At 41.0% G+C, this 19812-nt stretch overlaps 1 protein-coding gene across 2 annotated transcripts in view; it reads left to right on the top strand.

Moving 5' to 3' along the window:
• The window catches only part of LOC122542868 (heterogeneous nuclear ribonucleoprotein U-like protein 1), an 83185-nt gene that overhangs the window by 19160 nt on the left and 44213 nt on the right, over nucleotides 1-19812 (top strand). For both annotated transcript variants that reach the window (XM_043680971.2, XM_087983999.1), the window contains exons 2-3: nucleotides 2412-2576; nucleotides 13306-13444. In XM_043680971.2, the coding sequence (XP_043536906.1) occupies nucleotides 2412-2576; nucleotides 13306-13444 (304 nt within the window). The remainder of the gene's footprint in view (nucleotides 1-2411; nucleotides 2577-13305; nucleotides 13445-19812) is intronic.

Consider the following 19812-nt stretch of genomic DNA (forward strand, 5'->3'; position numbering starts at 1 on the left):
GGTTTTTACAAATACGTTAAGGACAAAAGAGTAACTAGGGAGAGAATATGGCCCCTCGAAGATCAGCAGGGCGGCCTTTGTGTGGAGTCGCAGAGATGGGGGAGATATTACACGAGTATTTTGCATCAGTGTTTACTGTGGAAAAGCACATGTAAGATATAGAATGTGGGGAAATAGATGGTGACATCTTGAAAAATGTCCATTTTACTCAGGAGGGTGTGCTGGGTGTCTTGAAATGATTAAAGGGGGAAAATCCCCAGAAAAAACTCTGTGGGAAACTAGGGAAGTGATTGCTGGGCCTCATGCTGAGATATTTGTATTGTTGATAGCCATAGGTGAGGTGCCGGAGACTGGAGGTTGGCTAACGTGGTGCCACTATTTAAGAAAGGTGGTTAGGACAAGCCAGGGAACTATAGACCAGTGAGCCTGACGTCGGTGGTGGGCAAGTTGTTCAGAGGGACTCCTGAGGGACAGGATGTACGTGTATTTGGAAAGGCAAGGACTGATTAGGGATAGTCAACGTGGCTTTGTGCGTGGGAAATCATGTCTCACAAACTTAATTGAGTTTTTTGAAGAAATAACAAAGAGGATTGATGAGGGCAGAGCGGTAGATGTGATCTATATGGACTTCAGTAAGGCGTTTGATAAGGTTCCTCATGGGAGACTGATTAACAAGGTTAGCTCTCATGGAATACAGGGAGAACTAGCCAGTTGGATTCATATCTGGCTCAAAGGTAGAAGACAGAGGGTTGTGGTGGAGGGTTGTTTTTCAGTTTGGAGGCCTGTGACCAGTGGAGTGCCACAAGGATTGGTGCTGGGTCCACTGCTTTTAGACATTTATGTAAATGATTTGGATGTAAGCATAAGTGGTATAGTTAGTAAGTTTGCAGATGACACCAAAATTGGAGATGTAGTGGACAGCAAAGAAGGTTACCTCTGATTACAATGGAATCTTGATCAGATGATCTAATTGGCTGAGGAATGGCAGTTGGAGTTTAATTTACATAAATCCGAGGTGCTGCAATTTGGGAAAGCCAATCTTAGCAGGACTTATACACTTAATGCTAAGGTCCTCTGGAATGTTGCTGAACAAAGAGACCTTGGAGTGCAGGTTCATAGTGCCTTAAAAGTAGTTGCAGGTAGATAGGATAGTGAAGAAGGCGTTTGGTATGCTTTCCTTTATTGGTCAGAGTATAGAGTACAGGAGTTGGGAAGTTATGTTGCGATTGTACAGAACATTGGTTAGGCCACTGTTGGAATATTGTGTGCAATTCTGGGCTTCCTATCGGAAAGATGTTGTGAAACTTGAAAGGGTTCAGAAAAGATTTACAAGGATGTTGCCAGGGTTGGAGGATTTGAGCTATAGGGAGAGGTTGAACAGGCTGGGGCTGTTTTCCCTGGAGCGTTGGAGGCTGAGGATTGAGCTTATAGAGGTTTATAGAATTATGAGGGGCGTGGATAGGATAAATAGACAAAGTCTCTTCCCTAGGGTCGGGGAATCCAGAACTAGAGGGCATAGGTTTAGGGTGAGAGGGGAAAGATATAAAAGAGACCTGCGGGGCAACTTTTTCACGCAGAGGGTGGTACGTGTATGGAATGAGCTGCCAGAGGAAGTGGTGCAGGCTGGTACAATTGCAACATTTAAAAGGCATCTGGATGGGTATATGAATAGGAAGGGTTTGGAGGGATATGGGCCGGGTGCTGGCAGGTGGGACGAGATTGGGTTGGGATATCTGGTCGGCATGGACGAGTTGGACCGAGGGGTCTGTTTCCGTTCTGTATTTCTCAATGACTCTAATAGCACCCCTTGCAAAATGTCAACAAAGGACAGTATTAAAACTGCAGAATCAGATAGTTTGTCAATTAAAGCAGTCCAGCAAATGCTAGTTTTTCCAACTTCTGGTTACTAAATCCATTTTTTTTTTAAATAAAGAGTGTAGGGTTGAAAAACATTAGTTTTTTTATATATATGAAACCTTATCTACCCTTCCAGAACATTTATGTGTACGCTATTAATTTGTAACACTCTTACTGAGGGTTAATGCTCTTAGAACAGTCACAATGTGGTCTTTTGGAACACCACATGAAGTTCCAAGGGAGCCTGCTGAGTTTGGGTTTACCTCATGTGAATGACGCCATCCGCTTCCCCCACTGGTCAAAATTAGATCTGGAAGAAAGGGAGCAGGATGTCCACATCTAGGTCACCATCTTTAAAGGTCTGTGAAATGTTTCCAAATCTGTAAAAATTCAGCCCAGTGACTTTAAGGTAAATGTATTAGGAGACCAGTATTGATATTCCACCAACCCCAGTTGTTCTGAAGATTATCAGAAGAGTCAGTATGAAATGTGACATTGCATAAATGATGGTTTTCTGCATCATTTCAATTTGTTTTGTTTTCATGCTGTTTCAGGTAATGTGTCTGATATTCGGGAAGCCTGTTATGGCAGAGAGCAGAACTCCTTCATTCAGTGTGAAAACCAAGGTGGTGACTTTGGAAGGCATGAGCAAGGAATTGCTGAGAGAACGTTTGAGAAGCCACTCATCGAGCAAGCAATAGCACCGTTGGGTAACTCAGGTTGGTAGACTTACAGATTGTAAGCAAGTCAGCTGGGTTTGCTAATGAAGGGCAGTGCTGTGAATTGTAGTAAGTTTTAGTAACCAGCTGTTAGACCCTTTGACAAATATTTAGTCTTCCTCTATGCTGACACCAATGCAGCAACCCTTTTATTAACCGGCACCTATGGGACTACGGGTGAGCTGGTTGATCAAATATTCCAGATATCAAGAGGTACACATAACTGCAGTAAGCCCAGACGAAGTGAATCTTCAAGACATCAACATTTATCAAAAAAATCTGTAATAACACCAGCACGCCCCTTTAAGTTAATGTAAAAATACACAGTAAATAATAGAAATCTAACATAGGGGTATACGTACAGGCTACTGTTATATTTTATTTACAGCATTAATACTCTGACATTGCGGTAGATCATGGTGTTTTAGGTATATAATTTTTGCCAATTTATCAAGCGTTTCGGTTGAAAAGGCGCCAATTAAAACGAAGTTTGCTGTATGTTGCTGTGCCTAGTAAGTGTACGAAGAAAATACATGATTATTGATATTGATAAATCATATTAATAATTTTGTCTTGTTTACCAAAAATGGAAGTTAGAACTAAATGGCTAAAATGCACTCTCTTTTCTGTACTTGTTTATGACTGGAATGCTAGCAAATTTTTAGGAGAACTATAAATAGCTCCCTATTGTCCATTACAGAAAATGGTGCATTTTTGAAACTTTATACTTCAAATTTTCCTATTAACCTTTATTGCAGTGCCTATTTCTGCCATTGTAAGTGGGGCTTCCGCATGGCCTATACATTAAAAGAAGCTTATCACCGAAATCAATTTATAACTGCCCATCATGGTACACTCATTCATTCTTTTACATTTTCACTGCTTCCAATTACCTTGTTCACTTCTGTGGGTTATATTTTATGTGAACTGATCTCTTCCTACCTCAACACCATCCTGTTGCCCTTAGTCCAGGAACTCTCCACCTATGTTCGTGATACCACCCATGCCCTTCACCTCCATCCAAGATTTTAGTTTCCCAGGTCCCCAACATCTCATCTTCGCTATGGGCATCCAATCCCTGTATACATCAATCTGCCACGACAAAGGTCTCCAAACCCTCCGTTTCTTTCTCTCATGGCGTCCCAATCAGTACCATTTCGCCAACACCCTCATCTGCCTGGCTGAACTGGTCCTCACCCTCAACAGCTTCTCCTTCCAATCCTCCCACTTCCTCCAAACCAAAGGGGTAGCCATGGGCACCGGCATGGGACCCAGCTATTCCTGCCTGTTTGTTGGATACATGGACCAGTCCATCTTCCGCAGTTACATCGGCACCACTCCCCACCTGTTTGTCCACTACATTGATGACTGTATCAGTGCCGCCTCAAGCTCAAATGAGGAGGTTGAACAGTTCATCAACTTTACCAACATCTTCCGCCCCCGACCTCCAATTCACCTGGACCATCTCGGACACCTCCCTCCCCTTCCTGGACCTCTCCATCACCGTCTCTGACGATTAACTAACCACAGACATCTACTACAAGCCCACCGATTCCCACCCTACCTTCTGTAAAAATGCCATCGCTTATTCCCAATTCCTCCGCCACATCTGTTCCCAGGATGACCAATTCCACCTCAAAGTCCCAGATGGCCGCCTCCTTCCATGATCGCAACTTTCCTTCCCACGTGGTTGACGATGCCCTCCAGCGAGGAGAAAGTGAGGTCTGCAGACGCTGGAGATCAAAGCTGAAACTTTATTGCTGGAACAGCACAGCAGGTCAGGCAGCATCTAGGGAACAGAAGATTCGACGTTTCGGGCACATGCCCTTCTTCAGGAATGCCCTCCAGCGCATCTGTTCCACTTAATGCACCACTGTCCTTGAACCCCACCCCTCCCAACGCAACAAGGACCGAACCCCCCGGCTCCTCACCTTCCACCCCACCAACCTCTGCATACATCGCATCATCCTCCACCTCTTCTGCCACCTCCAAATGGACCCCACCACCAAAGATATATTTCCCTCCCTAACCCTATCAGCGTTCCGGAGACACCATTCCCTCCGTGACTCCCTTATCAGGTCTACCCCCCCATCAGCCCACATCCCACTCCTGGCACCTTTCCCTGCCACTGCAGCAAGTGCAAAACCTGCACCCACACTACTCCCCTCACCTCCATCCAAGGCCCAGGGGTCCTTCCACGTCTGTCAGCAATTTACCTGTACTTCTACCAATATCATCTACTGCATCCATTGCTCCCGGTGTGGTTTCCTGTATATCGAGGGGACAGGACGCCTTCTTGCGGATCGTTTCAGAGAACATCTCTGAGACACCCACACCAACCAACCCCACTGCCCCGTGGCTGAACACTTCAACTCCCCCTCCCACTCTGTCAAGCACGTGCAGGTCCTGAGGTTCCTCCAACATCAAACCATTACCACCCGATGCCTGGAGGAGGAACGCCTCATATTCTGCCTTGGGACCCTGCAACCACATTGGGTAAATGTGGATTTCAACAGCTTCCTTATTTCCCCATCACCTACATTATCCCAGTCCCAAGCCTCCAACTTGGCACTGCCCTCTAGACCTGTCCATCACTTCACCCCTCTGACCTATCACCTTCGCCCTCCCCCTCATCCATGTATCGATTTCGCAGCTACCTCCTCCCACCCCACCAACCCCCCACTGGCCCACAAGCTTCATTCCTGATGAAGGGCTTATGCCAGAAACATCAATTCTCCTCCTGCTCTTCAGGTGCTGCCTGACCTGCTGTGCTTTCCAAGTAGCACACTCTCAACTCTGATCTCCAGCATCTGCAGTCCTCACTTTCTCCTAGTTATATTTTATGTGGTCCATTATATGCAGTTCAACACATCACAAATTCGCCTTTTGTACAGCAGTTTTGTGGCTCACAAAAGAGGTTACTTAAACCTTCATTTTACAAATTAGAAGTAGGAAAAAAGTCAGATAACATGGTCCAGCTATAATGTTGTTTCCCTTCTAGGGGCCCTAGGTTTTCCCTGTAGTTATGTAAGACTTTCAAATCTCCAGGACCTGATCAGGTGTACCTGAGATCTCTGTGGGAAGCTAGGGGAGTAATTGCTGGGCCGTTGCTGAGATGTTTGTACCATGGATAGTCACAGGTGAGATGCAGGAAGACAGGAGGTTAGCTAACGTGGTGCCATTATTTGAGAAGGGTGGTAAGGACTAGCCAGGGAACTATAGACCAGTGGGCCTGATGTCGGTGGTGGGAACGTTGTTGGAGGGAATCCTGAGGGACAGGATATACTTGTGTTTGGAAAGGCAGGGACTGATTAGGGATAGTCAACATAGCTATGTGCATGGGAAATCATGTCTCGCAAACTTGATTGAATTTTTTGATTGATGAGGGCAGAGCGGTGGTCGTGATCTATATGGACTTCAGAAAAGTGTTTTAACAAGGTTCCCAATGGGAGACGGGTTAGCAAGGTTAGATCTCATGGGATACAGGGAGAACTAACCATTTGGATACAAACTGGCTCAAAGATAGAAGATAGAGCGTGGTGGGCAGGTTGTTTTTCAGATTGGAGGCTGTTAACCAGTGAATTGCTACAAGGATCGGTGCTGGGTCCACTATTTTTTGTCATTTATATAAATGATTTGAATGTGTGCTAAAGAGGTATAGTTAGTAAGTTTGCAGAAAACACCAAAATTGGAGGTGTAGTGGACAGCGAAGAAAGTTACCTTTGATTACAATGGGATCTTGATTGAATGGGCCAATGGGCTGAGGAGTGGCAGATGGCGTTTAGATAAATGCGAGGTGCTGCATTTTGTGAAAGCAAATCTTAGCAGGACTTATACACTTAATGGTAAGGTCCTAGGGAGTGTTGCTGAACGAAGAGACCTTGGAGTGCAGGTTCATAGCTCCTTGAAAGTAGAATCACAGGTTGATAGGATAGTGAAGAAAGCATTTGGTATGCTTTCCTTTATTGGTCAGAGTATTGAGTACAGGATTTGGGAGGTCATGTTGCGGCTGTACAGGCATTGGTTAGGCCACTTTTGGAATATTGCATGCAATTCTGGTCTCCTTCCTATTGGAAGAATGTTGTGAAACTTGAAAGAGTTCAGGAAAGATTTACAAGGATGTTGCCAGGGTTGGAGAATTTGAGCTATAGGGAGAGGTTGAATAGGCTGGAGTTGTTTTCCCTGGAGCTGAGGGTTGACCTTATGGATGTTTATAAGATCATGAGGGGTGTGGATAGGATAAATAGTCAAAGTCTCTTCCCTGGGGTGAGAGAGTCCAGAACTAGAGAGCATATGTTTAGGGTGAGAGGGGAAAGATATAAAAGAGACCTAAGGGGCAACTTTTTCACACAGAGGGTTGTGTGTCTATGGAATGAGCTGCCAGAGGAAGTGGTGGAAGCTGATACAATTGCAACATTTAAAAGACATCTAGATGGGTATATGAATAGGAAAGGTTTGGAGGGATATGGGCTGGGTGCTGGCAAGTGGGACGAGATCGGGTTCAGATATCTGGTTGGCGTGGACGAGTTGGACTTAAGGGTCTGTTTCCATGGTGTACATCTCTGTGACTCAATGACTTTCTTTATATTTCCAGTAAGACTTCTAAGAAGAGTATTAGTCATTTCATCGCAATTTATTTGTGTTTACTCTTACCCTGAAAATTTCTGACTCATGATAGCTGAAATAATTCTACAGAGGCTGATATCCTGTTGCCAAGTCACCCTTTATTACATGTGCATAGTTCTTGACACTGGTCAGATTTCCTCTTACAGTGACCAGAACCTGACCTTGTTACAATCGCTTCAGTAGCCACGTGAAATCTGTCATGTAATAAGATTTTAGTTGATGTTTACATTGTGGCCTTCCCCACTAACCTTTTAATCCCTTACTAAGGAAGAATATGTATACCTCTGCCTGAAAAATATTCAAGGACTCTGTTTCTGAAAAGGTGATGGAAACAGTGATCCAAAAATCCACAACCTTCAGATAAAAAAAAATTGCCTCATCTGTTTTAAGTGGGAGATCCTCATTCTAGATTCTCCCATCAGAGGAAGCATCCAGTCCATATCTACGCTGTCAAGACCCTCACAATGTTACAATCAAGTCAGCTGCTACTCTTCGAAACTCTAGCAGGTACAAGCCTAGCTCATCCAACATTTCCTCATAGACAACCCTCTTATTCCAGGCATAAGTCTTATAAACCTTCTCTGAATTGGCTCCCAATGCATTTACATCCTTCCTTGAATAAAATGACCAATACTGTGTACAGTACTTCAGTTGTGGTCTCACCAGTGCTCTTTATAATTGAAGCATAACCTCTCCACTTTTGCATTCCATTGCCCTCGCAAAAATTGATATCATTCTATTAGCCTTCCTAATGACTTGCTATACCTGCATATTAATCTTTTCCAATTTATACATGAGTATACTCAGGTCTCTGCATCCCTGAACTCTGCAATCTCTCACCATTTAGATAACATACTTTTTAATTCTTCCTACTGAATTGGGCAATGTCATGTTTTTCCACCTTTTATGCTCCTGCTTGCTACCTGGCTTCCCACTTATTTAATCTATCTGCATTTTTTTGCATCACCTTTATATCCTCTTAATCCTTGTGTCAATGGAAATTTAGTAACCAAAAATTCAATAACTTCAGGTCTTTTGTATAAGTTGTAAACTGTTGAGGTCCCAGCTCTGATCCTTGTGGCATGCTGCCCTTTTATATCATGCCAGTTGGAAAAACACCTATTTCTACTTATCTCTGCTACCTGTTAGCCAGCCACGGGACGGCACAGTGGCTCAGTGGTTAGCCCTGTTGCCTCACAGTGCCAGGGACCCGGTTTGATTCCAGGCTCTGGCGACTGTCTGTGTGGAGTTTTCTCCGGGTGCTTCGGTTCCCTCCCACACTCCAAAGATATGCAGGTCAAGTGAATTGACCATGCTAAATTGCCCATAGTGTTAGGTGCATTAGTCAGAGGGTAACTCTTCGGAAGGTCAGTGTGGACGTTTTGGGCCAAATGTTTCCACCCTATGGGGAGTCAATCTTCTATCCGTGCTAAATGATACTCCCACACAATGGTTTTTTAATTTTTGCAATAACTTTTGATTGGGTACCATGTCAAATGCTCTCAGCACACATTACTTCCTCAGAATCCCAATAGATGGGTCAAACATGATTTCTCAAAAAGATACCTACAGTAATGTGGTTGACTATTAATTGAACCCTGAAATAGCCTAGCAAGCCACTAGCTCAAGGGCACTTAGGGAAAGACAGCAAGTGCCAGTCTCCCCAATGATGTACATATCATTTGTAAATTAAAACCAATTAAAAGCATTTATTAAATATCTTACTAGGCACTTCTTTTAAGACCCAGCCACTTGTTGGTGTTAGGCCAGTACCACAGCTCTGGTGATTGTGATTTGCTTGAACTATGCTTAGTCTCCTTTTCCTCATTCATTGCTGCTATACCTAGTTATGTTATATGGGAGTTGAATCTGTTGTTTTCACTTGTGTGCAAAATCCTGTCAGATGTAATTGAAACTTCACTCTCCTATAAGATGGAATATGGCCTCTTATTCAGAGTGCCTGGTAATATTATTGCACAAACACATTTTGTAATTAGCACACTGAGTGGACATAATCCCTCATATTATTGTAATCCTCGTAAATGGTCAGCTTGAACGGTCACCAGATATCTGATTAATTGCAAGTGAAGGGCAATGGCAACTCAGTGCAGAAGATATTACTTGATTACACGAATATTAAATCTACTTAGCACACTTCATGAATAATGTTTCAACATGGAGTAAACCCTCTGCTAATTTAAATGAGATACACAGAAAAGCTCACCTTGCACCATAATCTGTGAAATTTCAAGTGGCAAAGAACTATCCCAAATATCGCTGTTTAAAGAAAAAATTAACAATTTTATTCTTTTAAGTTCAAAAGAGAACATTAGACAACATCTATTTACAATTCCTTTCTCTTAAATCTATCTTTTCCCTCGTACTCTACAGTAGTGGTCCGATTAAAAATCCTGATTAAGATTTACAAAAAAAAATCACATTTCAAAACCAGCTGTGTCGATTCTCCTCTGTAGATTTTCATGGGTCGTCTTGTCTTTAGTATTTCGCTGCACAAATTTTTTATGGACAGGTACCTTTCAGATAGCTATTCTGCTGGCAGTCTGTTGGTGCTTGGCTGCTCTTTGCCATTCTCTGCTGTTCTCCCCAACTGTTCCAAATACCTAATTTTATATACCCCAAAACATCAGACTGTCCTGTTGGTTTGATGTCATTAAAACATTAAAATTCAAATGTGATTGGATTTTGTTATCTCGGGGCATAATTTAAACTGTTTGGCCGAATTCAAATTTGTTGTGTACCGTGGCAAAGCAGCTCCAGCTATTTCTTTCACAACCAAATGTTACATTTTTAAATTGCTCCTCATACTGTGCTTCCAGTCAGTCTTTGCCAGCTTTCACCCTCTCTTAAAGGTACAGTACATACCCACATCTTCATAACAGTAATGCCAAATCTGGATCAGTATTGGTAACGTAACATAACTGAATCGATCATAGCATTTCCTGATCAGCTGAAAGGAATTGGAAATGTTAAAACATGCTTGGTTCAGATTTCACCCCAATTATCTTTAATTTCAAAGTAGAAACTGGGTAAAGGAAATCAAATGATCACTGAGAGCTGTCCATCAGCTTTGTGGACTGATCCACAGAGTTGATTTGTGGCTGTGGATTTGCACGCCACCCCTTCACCGGCCGGTTGATTCAGAATAGAAATGATTTATAAATTTGTTGTCATTTGCTGCTTTGGCCTTTCTTTTGACACAAGTTGTTCTTCAGTTGGCATGTATGTCACATGTCTCCATTGCTCAATTGAGTTGCACCAATTAAATAGTTTGTAATTAACAGGAAATGTGTGAGGAAGCTCCATGTTAGTATAGTGCTTAGCATCCTTGATTGCCATGTGAGACCAGGGTTCAGTTCCCTGATAGGAGTAGCTGATCTCTGTATAAATGGCTGTCTGTAAATATGGGTATGAATTCTGATTTTTATGGTATAACAGTAGTGCCCATACCTCTTTGCCAGGGGACTTAGGTTCAAGTCCCAACTGTTCCAGGAGTGTATAATAACAACTCTAATGAGGTTGATTTAAAAAATACAAAACTAGTTTTTTTTTAAAAAAACAACCGAAATACGGGTTCAGGTACATAATTTTTTTAGTTTGTGTCACATATAGACACAGCGGTCAAAAAGACTCAGTCCTTTGAGTATAAGAGTTGGCAAGTCATATTGAGGTTGCACAGGACATTGGTGAGGCCTCTTCTGAAATACTGTTCTGGTCACCCACTTATCGGAAGGATATTATTAAGCTGGAGAGGGTTCAAAAGAGGTTTACCAGGATGTTGCCAGGTATGGAAGGTTTGAGTTATAAAGAAAGGCAGGATTGGCTGGGACCTTTCTCACTGGAGCTTAGGAAGTTGAGAGGCAACCTTATAAAAGTTTATAAAATGAAGAAGGGTATAGATAGAGTTAATGGTAGGTGTCTTTTCCCTAGAATTGGGGATTTCAAGACTGGAGGCACATTTTAAAGATAAGAGCAGAGAGATTTAAAAAAGACATGAGGGGCAAATATTTTTGCACAGGTGGACATTCGTGTATGGAATGAACTTCCTGAGGAAACGGTAGATTGAGCACAATTGCAATATTTAAAACATATTTTAATAAGTACATGAATAGGAAAGGTTTGAAGGGAAATGGACCAGGAGAGGCAGGTGGGATTAGTTTAGTTTGCGATTGTGTTCGGCGTGGACTGAAGAATCTGATTCCATCCTATATGACTCTAGAAAGAACACAGTTCGCAGCAATTTGAGTCTCCGATGAAACATTGACAAAAATCGTAGCTGATCTGACTGTGGTGTGAAATTCACTTTCCTCCCTGTCCCCGTAACGCTTGACTCCCTTTGTAAATCAGCAATTTTTCTAACTCTGTCTTGAATATCTTCAATGATCTAGCCTTTTCTGCAGTCTGGAGGATTCCAAAGATTAATGTCTCTGGGAGAAGAAATTCCTCCCCCTCATCTCTATCTTAAATAAGAGGCTCTTTATTTTAAACTTTGCTTTTAAGGATTAAAAAAACCCTGTCAGACTTCTTCAAAATTTTATGTCTTAATAAGATTGTCTCACTTGTCTAAACACATGAGTACAAACCAGACCCAAGCTTCCAATCCTTTCTTCTGAGAACCCATTCAACCCAGAATTTCATGAACTTACTTTGTTAAAAATCACACAACACCAGGTTATAGTCCATCAGGTTTAATTGGAAGCACACTAGTTTTCGGAGCGGCGCTCCTTCATCAGGTGATTGTGGAGGGCTCGATCGTAACAATTCTTCAATGTATAATTTCAGTTACATCACACTGCAAATATTTGCTATAAATTCTGTGTTACGATTGAGCCCTCCACAATCACCTGATGAAAGACCGTCGCTCTGGAAGCTAGTGTGCTTCCAATTAAACCTGTTGGACTATAACTGGTGTTGTGTGATTTTTAACTTTGTACACCCCAGTCCAACACCGGCATCTCCGAATCAGAACTTACTTTGAACAGCCTCAAGTATATCCCTCCAAAACTGCAGGTGGTACTTCAGTTATGGTTTCACCGACACAGATGTAGCAATACCTCCCTACTTATGTAATCCATTCCACTTGTAATAAAAGCCAACATTAATTTGTCTTCTAACTTAGCTGTGGTATTTGTAAGTTAACTTGTTGTAATTTCATAGACTAGAACATCTCGGGACCCCATCTGTACTTCAACATTCTGTAGTCTCTACATTTAAACAATAATCTGGTTATGCTTTTCCCACAAAGTGACAATCTCAAATGTTCCCACGTTGTACTCTGTCTGCTAAATTTTTACACACTCACTTAACCTATCTATTTCTGACTCTGATTCCACTTCACAACTTGGCTGTCTGACACAGTCAGTTTGAATACATTACACATCGTCCTTTCATCGAAGTAATTAATATTGATTGTGAATAGTTGAGATCCAAGTGCTAATTGCTGTAGCACTCCACTGTTTACAGTTTGCCACCCTTAAAATGATCCACTTCTTCATATTCTCCATTTCCTGTCAATTAAGCAAGTCTCGAAAGGCAGGAAAATTGTTCTTTTGGAGAACTTGTATACGATGGGTCAAGTGGCCTTCTTCTGCACCATAACAATTCTGTGAATTTAAAGGCAGTAAACCTACAAGCCTACTGGGATAGATTGGGTGGGGGAATTGTGCTAATTCCGTTGCTCCACAAAGAGCTGATGTGGATTCGCAGGGCCATTTGCCTTCTGTGCCATTATGACTGGCCGGTCTCCATTTAAGCACAAAGCTGTGACTTTATCAAAATTAATATGTTTGATCCTTGTTATAAACATCAGATACAGAATCCTCAAGCGATTTTTCTTCTCCACCCAATCTTAACAGCCCTATGGAAATGGGAATCTGTGTTCTAGTAGCTAGAATCTTGTTACTTCTGTAATTATTTGATACTCATATTGTGTATGACCTATCATGTTTTAAAAGTTGGGAGTTTTCCTTTTTCGGAATGAAAAATCCAGCTGATCCATTTAGTCTCAAATGCCTTTGCAATATTCTTCATGCTTTTCTTTTTAAATGGGTTTTCAATGTTTTAATCCAATGCATTGCTTCTGCAGAATTGCAACCAGTTGAAGTAAAACAGGAGCATGTGGATCAAAGAGACATCAAACAGGAAACACAGATGAACAGAAAGAGACCATACTCTGATCAGGGGCATGGATATTATGAATACAGAGAGGACAGGAATTATAGCCGGTGAGTAACAATGCTGCCGCTGTCCCATGGTTGAATGATTTAAGTACCTGAGATTGAATTTTTCATCTGACCAGTTTTTAACTTCACAAATATGCTTTATTCATAAATATCTATAAGTAAATTCAACAAGTACAAAGCAGTTCTGCAAAGACTTTGCAAAAAATACAGTGAAATTTTAACATTCTTCATTAGTGCTTCAAGCCAGTTGCAACAAAAAGGCTTTTTCTGAACATGAAGGAAACTATTTACATTCCCATTAGGGCTATGAGGGTATCCCAAAGCATTGCAGACCCTGTTTGTTTTGGCAGAAAGATCTTAGATGGGGCACTTTCCCCACAGTGGTGACAGCTGTCCCAAGCTTTTTGTGTGTTCCTCAACATGTGGTCCTGGACCTTGGAATGTTCAGTCTGCAAGACTTGGTCAGGGTCAACTCTTTTGCACTGGAAGATCAGCTACTTCTGAGCAGATAAGAATGTTTTTCACCAAGTTGATGGTCCACCAGGCATAGTCAGTGTTTATCTCAGAGTGTGTCCTGAGGAACAGCCTGTGGAGCAAACAGTACTGCGTCAGTGGATCGACCTTGACAAAAACAATTACATCTCTCTAGACCTTCTTTACAAAGGTACATTTCACAGAGATTTGCGACAGTTCTCTTCACCACCACAGCCATCTTGAGGCTGCATGCTGTGGCACAGTGTTTCCAGATGTGCAAGAAGGATCTGACGAGTAATGTCCTTCTCACCACCAGCCAAGCCACATCTTGATGCCTGTTGGAAAGTTCTGTCAATGAGGAATTCTGTCAAATCTGCTGCCTGATCACCCTTTTCATGAGTTGTGAATGGATTTTTTTCACTTCTTTCGAGGAGCTTTTATCTAGGCTGCGTGTGGTCTTTCACTTTATTGTTGAGGTCATAGCTACTTTCATGTGGTCAAAGAACATTTTCTGTATCAGTAACTTAAGCACACCGTTTACATTATGGAAACCTGGATGGCAGTGATCAGTCATTCCAAATGGTGTGAAAATTATGACCAGTAGCATTGATAAACCATTTGGAGATTAGCATGGGAAATCTGACACTGCTCTAAACCAAGGAAAGCCATCAGACTCTCAAAAACCAGCATCTGTCTCTCTCTCTCTCTCTCTCTCTCTCTCTCTCTCTTTCCTTATCTATTCTTTCTTAATATTTGCCTGTGAACTGCTGATTTTAGTCAGCTCCTGAGAAATTGAGCAATTATTGGGTCAACTGTCCTGTGTCTGAAGTAAAGAACTGAAAGAATTCAGAAAGAAGACCAGAGACTGGAAGAACTGGAGCTGCCAAACAATACTTCATTGAATTCTGTGGAGTGGTACTATTGAATTGTGTTTCCCTGATATTTTTTCTTCACCCATGATGTTTTGTTTTGTTTTGTTTGTATTTGTCTGTTTGCATATATGTAGGGGTTTAAGAAAGGGTGGCATTTAAGTTAGAGAGTTAGAAGTCGATAATCCAAGTTTTGTTTACCTGTGGTTCAAACTGAATCAATTTCAGAATTGAAATTGTAATATATAATAGTTTCTTGTTAAGTGCAGATTTGGTCAGTGTTTTCAGTTAATCTGAGTTTATCAGGCAGTAAAATTGATGACTGAGTAATTTGATTACGTCTTTTAATTTACTTTTGTGACCACCCCATGACTAGCAGGGCTGTAGTATTAATGTATCTTCCTGAGTGGGTCATCACCAGATTTGGGTTATTTGCCAGGATTATTTTGGACTATAGATGATGATTTGAGTGTGGAGTTAGGAGATAAAGGATCAAAGAAAGCACCAGGTTTTGTATAATTTTTTTAAAAAGACACTGGAAACTGCTAAATTCTTCCTGACAAACTTTAAACAGATCCCAAAAGCCAGGTTATTTGAATTGGTATGTAGATTAGGAGGGAATTGCCTGCCAGACCTAAGGAGGCAGAAATAATCAAACGGCCAGTGCAACACTTGGGGTTGAGTTGAAATATAACAGGAACTTGGTACTCTGGGTAGTGAAACATTGGAATAAGACAACAGTCAATATTGAGTTACAGTTAAAGCAGCTTATGCACAAGGAAAAGAAATTGAAAAGCTGGGAAAGCTAAAACCAGAAAATTAACAAATCACTGTCAGGAGATGTTTCAATTTTAAATAGGCTATTCTGGGTGCATATGAGTGAGTGCTTGAAGCAATGTAGGCTTTTGAAATTTAAGGAAACAGACTCGATAAACCTACTTTGAATTTGAAAACATTAAGCAAAATAATTTTGACAGATGGTTACTAGCATTAGGAATTGAAACAGCTCTTGCATGATTCATTCTCCTGGAGCACATTAAAAACTCAGTACCTTCTGAGGAAAATACCATAGATCAAATTGTACCTTTTAACTACAGAGGAAGCAACCACAGTTGAGCACAGGAGAAGTGAATAAGATTGTTCAAAAATATGAGAGGTTTTTTTCTTCAGAGAATTCAATCAAGACCAAACTGGATTAGTGGAGAGTATATTCTATTCCATTATACAGAGTCCATTTGGAGTGTGACTTGTCTGGACCAGTGGTAGTTGAGATAGTTAGGAAACGACCCATGGATGGAGTTGATTTGCTCCTGGGGAATGATTTGGCTGGAATGAATGTTACAGCTCTGCGTATAATTGCAAAGTTGGCGTGAAGCTAAAGAGACAGAGTAGTTATAGGAACAGGTGTTTTTTCCATCCATCGCGTGGTGAGGGCAATGGCTAATCAAAATCTGTTGACTACAGGTCAAAGTAATGCAACACCACAAACATATGTTAGAGTAGGCAAAACTGTCTTTAAGAATGCGGATAATGCAATGTAAGTGTGTGGCTTGTCTGCATTAATTAAGGCTCAGAAAGCAGGTCCAGAGTTGAATAAGTTCGCACAATCAGTTCACACTGAGGCTGAAGCAGTTCCTGAGTACGGTTATATTGAAAACTGAGTTCTGATGAGAAAGTGGAGACACAATCACAGATTTGCAGACAAAAAAAAAATGGTTGTTCATCAAATAGTGGTACTTCCGAAATATTACAAGATGTGAGGAGAATGGCATGTGAAATTCACATGGCACATTGTGTCAGAAAATGGAAAAACCAAGCATTGATAAACATGCACGGTGGCACAGTGGTTAGCACTGCTGCCTCACAGCGCCAGAGACCCGGGTTCAATTCCCGCCTGAGGCAACTAACTGTGTGGAGTTTGCATGTTCTCCCCGTGTCTGCGTGGGTTTCCTCTGGGTGCTCCGGTTTCCTCCCACAGTCCAAAGATGTGCAGGTCAGGTGAATTGGCCATGCTAAATTGCCCGTAGTATTAGGTAAGGGATAAATGTAGGGGTATTGGGTGGGTTGCGCTTCGGCGGGGCGGTATGGACTTGTTGGGCCGAAGGGCCTGTTTCCACACTGTAAGTAATCTAATCTAATGACTTCATAAGGACACTGCTATTCTGTAACAGTCACAGGTGACTGGTAATGGGAAAACTTCAACATGTAGTTAAACCAGCACCTTTAATATTTTTGAAGAAACATTCAATGAAGTATTAGATTGTATAGGACCATTATCAAAAGTGAAAGCAGGGAACCAGTTTATCCTCATCATGGAAATAACTATTGGCTATTTCTTTGAGAACAATTACAGCTAAGGTAGTAGTGGAAAAGTTGACTCAAATTTTTTACCCTTTATGGTCTACTAATTGAAATACAATCTCATCAAGGTTTTACCTTTATACCAAAAGTCTTTCAGGATGGGCGGCATGGTGGCTCAGTGGTTAGCATTGCTACTTCAGTGGTTAGCATTGCTACTTCAGTGGTTAACACTGCTACCTCACAGCGCCAGGGACCCGGGTTAGATTCCTGCCTCGGGCGACCATCTGTGGGTTTCCTCCGGGTGCTCCGGTTTCCTCCCACAATCCAAAGATGTGCAGGTCAGATGAATTAGCCATGCTAAATTGCCCATAGTGTCAGGTGCATTAGTCAGGGGTAAATGTAGGGGAATGGGTCTGGGAGGGTTACTCTTTGGAGGATCGGTGTGGACTTGTTGGACCAAATGACCTGTTTCCACACTGTAGGGAATCTAATCTAATCTAATGTCATCAGCAGTTAGGGTATAAAACAATTAACAACAATTCAACAGCATGCCAACTGCAAACATAGAGAGCTTTGGAGAGTGCCTCAGACTCTCCGAGCTATGATTGAATCATATTGCCATGAAGACATGTATGATTAGGACAAATTATTAGGTTTCCTACTATGTGCTACGAGAGATTCTCCAAGTGAATCTACTGGATTTAATCCATTTAACTCAATAGGAGCATGTAAATTTGCAGATAGAAGTGAAAGAATGTGCAAACATGTTACAACTAGAATCTTTCAAACAGGTGATGAAGTACAACAAACTTTGTTTTAACTGACATTCTTGATAAACCGACAAAAATTATATACCTCAAGTACGGGAAGTTTACAGTATTATCATGATCTCCGTGATGTTCCAAGTAGTCAGTTGAGGGTGTGAGTGACCAGACTCTCTGCCAGTTGCAGCTGAGGTACCTAAGTTATGAATTTTTATTTAAGGCAAAGTTGCATTGTAATTTAAGCGATTTATGCCATAAGTAAAGTACAGCAGTGATGTGTATACTCCCTGCATTAAGTTTCTGTTATTTAGTATGTGTTTTTGCATTGATTATGTGTCTGGTCACATTAGTAGGTACCAGTTAATAAAATGTTCACTGCATTGGTATTTTTGACTTTGCAAGATAAAATTATGAAAGTGAAATTCAGTGACAATTAAGAGGTTTAATAAAGTGGCTTATTTGATCAATACATTGATCTTGGGAACAGGAATTGGTTATATGACATAAACATATTGAAGTGATGTCATTACAGGGAAGAGGATAAGGAGGACCAAGTGTGTCAGGTGGTAGGAGGAGTGGAGGATGACTGACAATAAGAATGAGGTAGGAGGAGAGGTAGACAGATCAAAAAGTGAACCTTCTACAATATAACTAGCCAGTATGGAAATACTAGGACAGTTAGACAATCTGTCCTTCCTCTGAGTAGGCGAACAACAGGTTGATCAAGTAAGGTTACTTAGGAAATATAGGGAAATCTGTAGAATTGTATTAGCTAGGCATGTTGTAGACATGGAGAGTCAGTATCAATAAAATTAGCTGTGGAGATTGAAACAGAGGTTCAAACCATGTTGGAAAATCATTTGACTGAACATAGCCAAAAGAGCTAGAATTCACTGATAGTGTTGGCTTCTAAAATGGATGGATTAAATAAATTCCATGTCAACCAGAAAAAGTAAATGCAGTTATGGAAACAGGTTGTTATCCAATTCCGTGGTTAGAAGATTGTATCAATAAGGTTAACAGTGCGTTATTTCTTTCTAAGACTAATCTCTTGAAGGGATACTGGCAAATGACATTAATATCACAGGCTAAAGAGATATCCACTTCTGTCACACCAAGACATGCCATTTGGGTTAAAGAATGCCTCTGCTCCATTCCAGAAGTTACGTAGTATGGTTCGACAATGTCATAACACATAGAATGAGTATGTAAAGACCTTAAGCAATTACAGTTTTCTGGCTTGTTGATAAATTTGGCCTAAAGTCAATTTGCAAAAGCAAGGTTAACATTACTCAGACATATCATAAGTAAGGATAAATGTTGCCAAGAACAGCAAAAGTGAAAAATCTGAGAGAATGCTTCATTCTAAAAATTAAATAAATCACAAGATATTTAGGAATATGTGGGTTTTACTGGATATTTGTATGTAACTTCAGCACAATACCTGTATCTATAATGAATTTATTAGGAAAGTAAGCAAAAGTGATAGAGTTAGCAGAATACCGAGCAATCTTTGAGAAGCTGATGGAAAACTTAATAAATGAATTGGTGTTAGCCACCACTAACCTTACCTGGACTTTAAAATGGCGATTGATGCTAGTGAGTTGAGTAGGTGCAATCTTGTTACAAGATAATTTGGGAATAAAGAATTCACTGGGCTACTTTTATAAGGGAATACTCTACTTTTGAAAAGGAGACCTCAGGATTATTATTGGCCCCTTCTGGGATACAGTGTGAAGTCTATGTCCAATAGTAACAAAGAAATATTAATCTAATCTGACTATAATTTGCATGTTTGTTGAAAAGTTTAAAAATCAAGATGTGAGACTGTTCAGATGGAGTCTGCCATTTTCAACCTTCAATCTAAAACTCATTCACATTGTTTTAAAAGATAAAGTTATTACAATTGCATTGGTCTGAGTATAATATGATTACATCATTTTTAACTTAAAGGGGTGGATGGATATGAATCTTGTGGTTTATTGTTTGTGTGTCACATAGT

The sequence above is a fragment of the Chiloscyllium plagiosum genome, unplaced genomic scaffold, assembly GCF_037043375.1.
Source record: "Chiloscyllium plagiosum isolate Xiang-an unplaced genomic scaffold, Cpla_swu_hap1 HiC_scaffold_47, whole genome shotgun sequence".
Taxonomy (NCBI): domain Eukaryota; kingdom Metazoa; phylum Chordata; class Chondrichthyes; order Orectolobiformes; family Hemiscylliidae; genus Chiloscyllium; species Chiloscyllium plagiosum.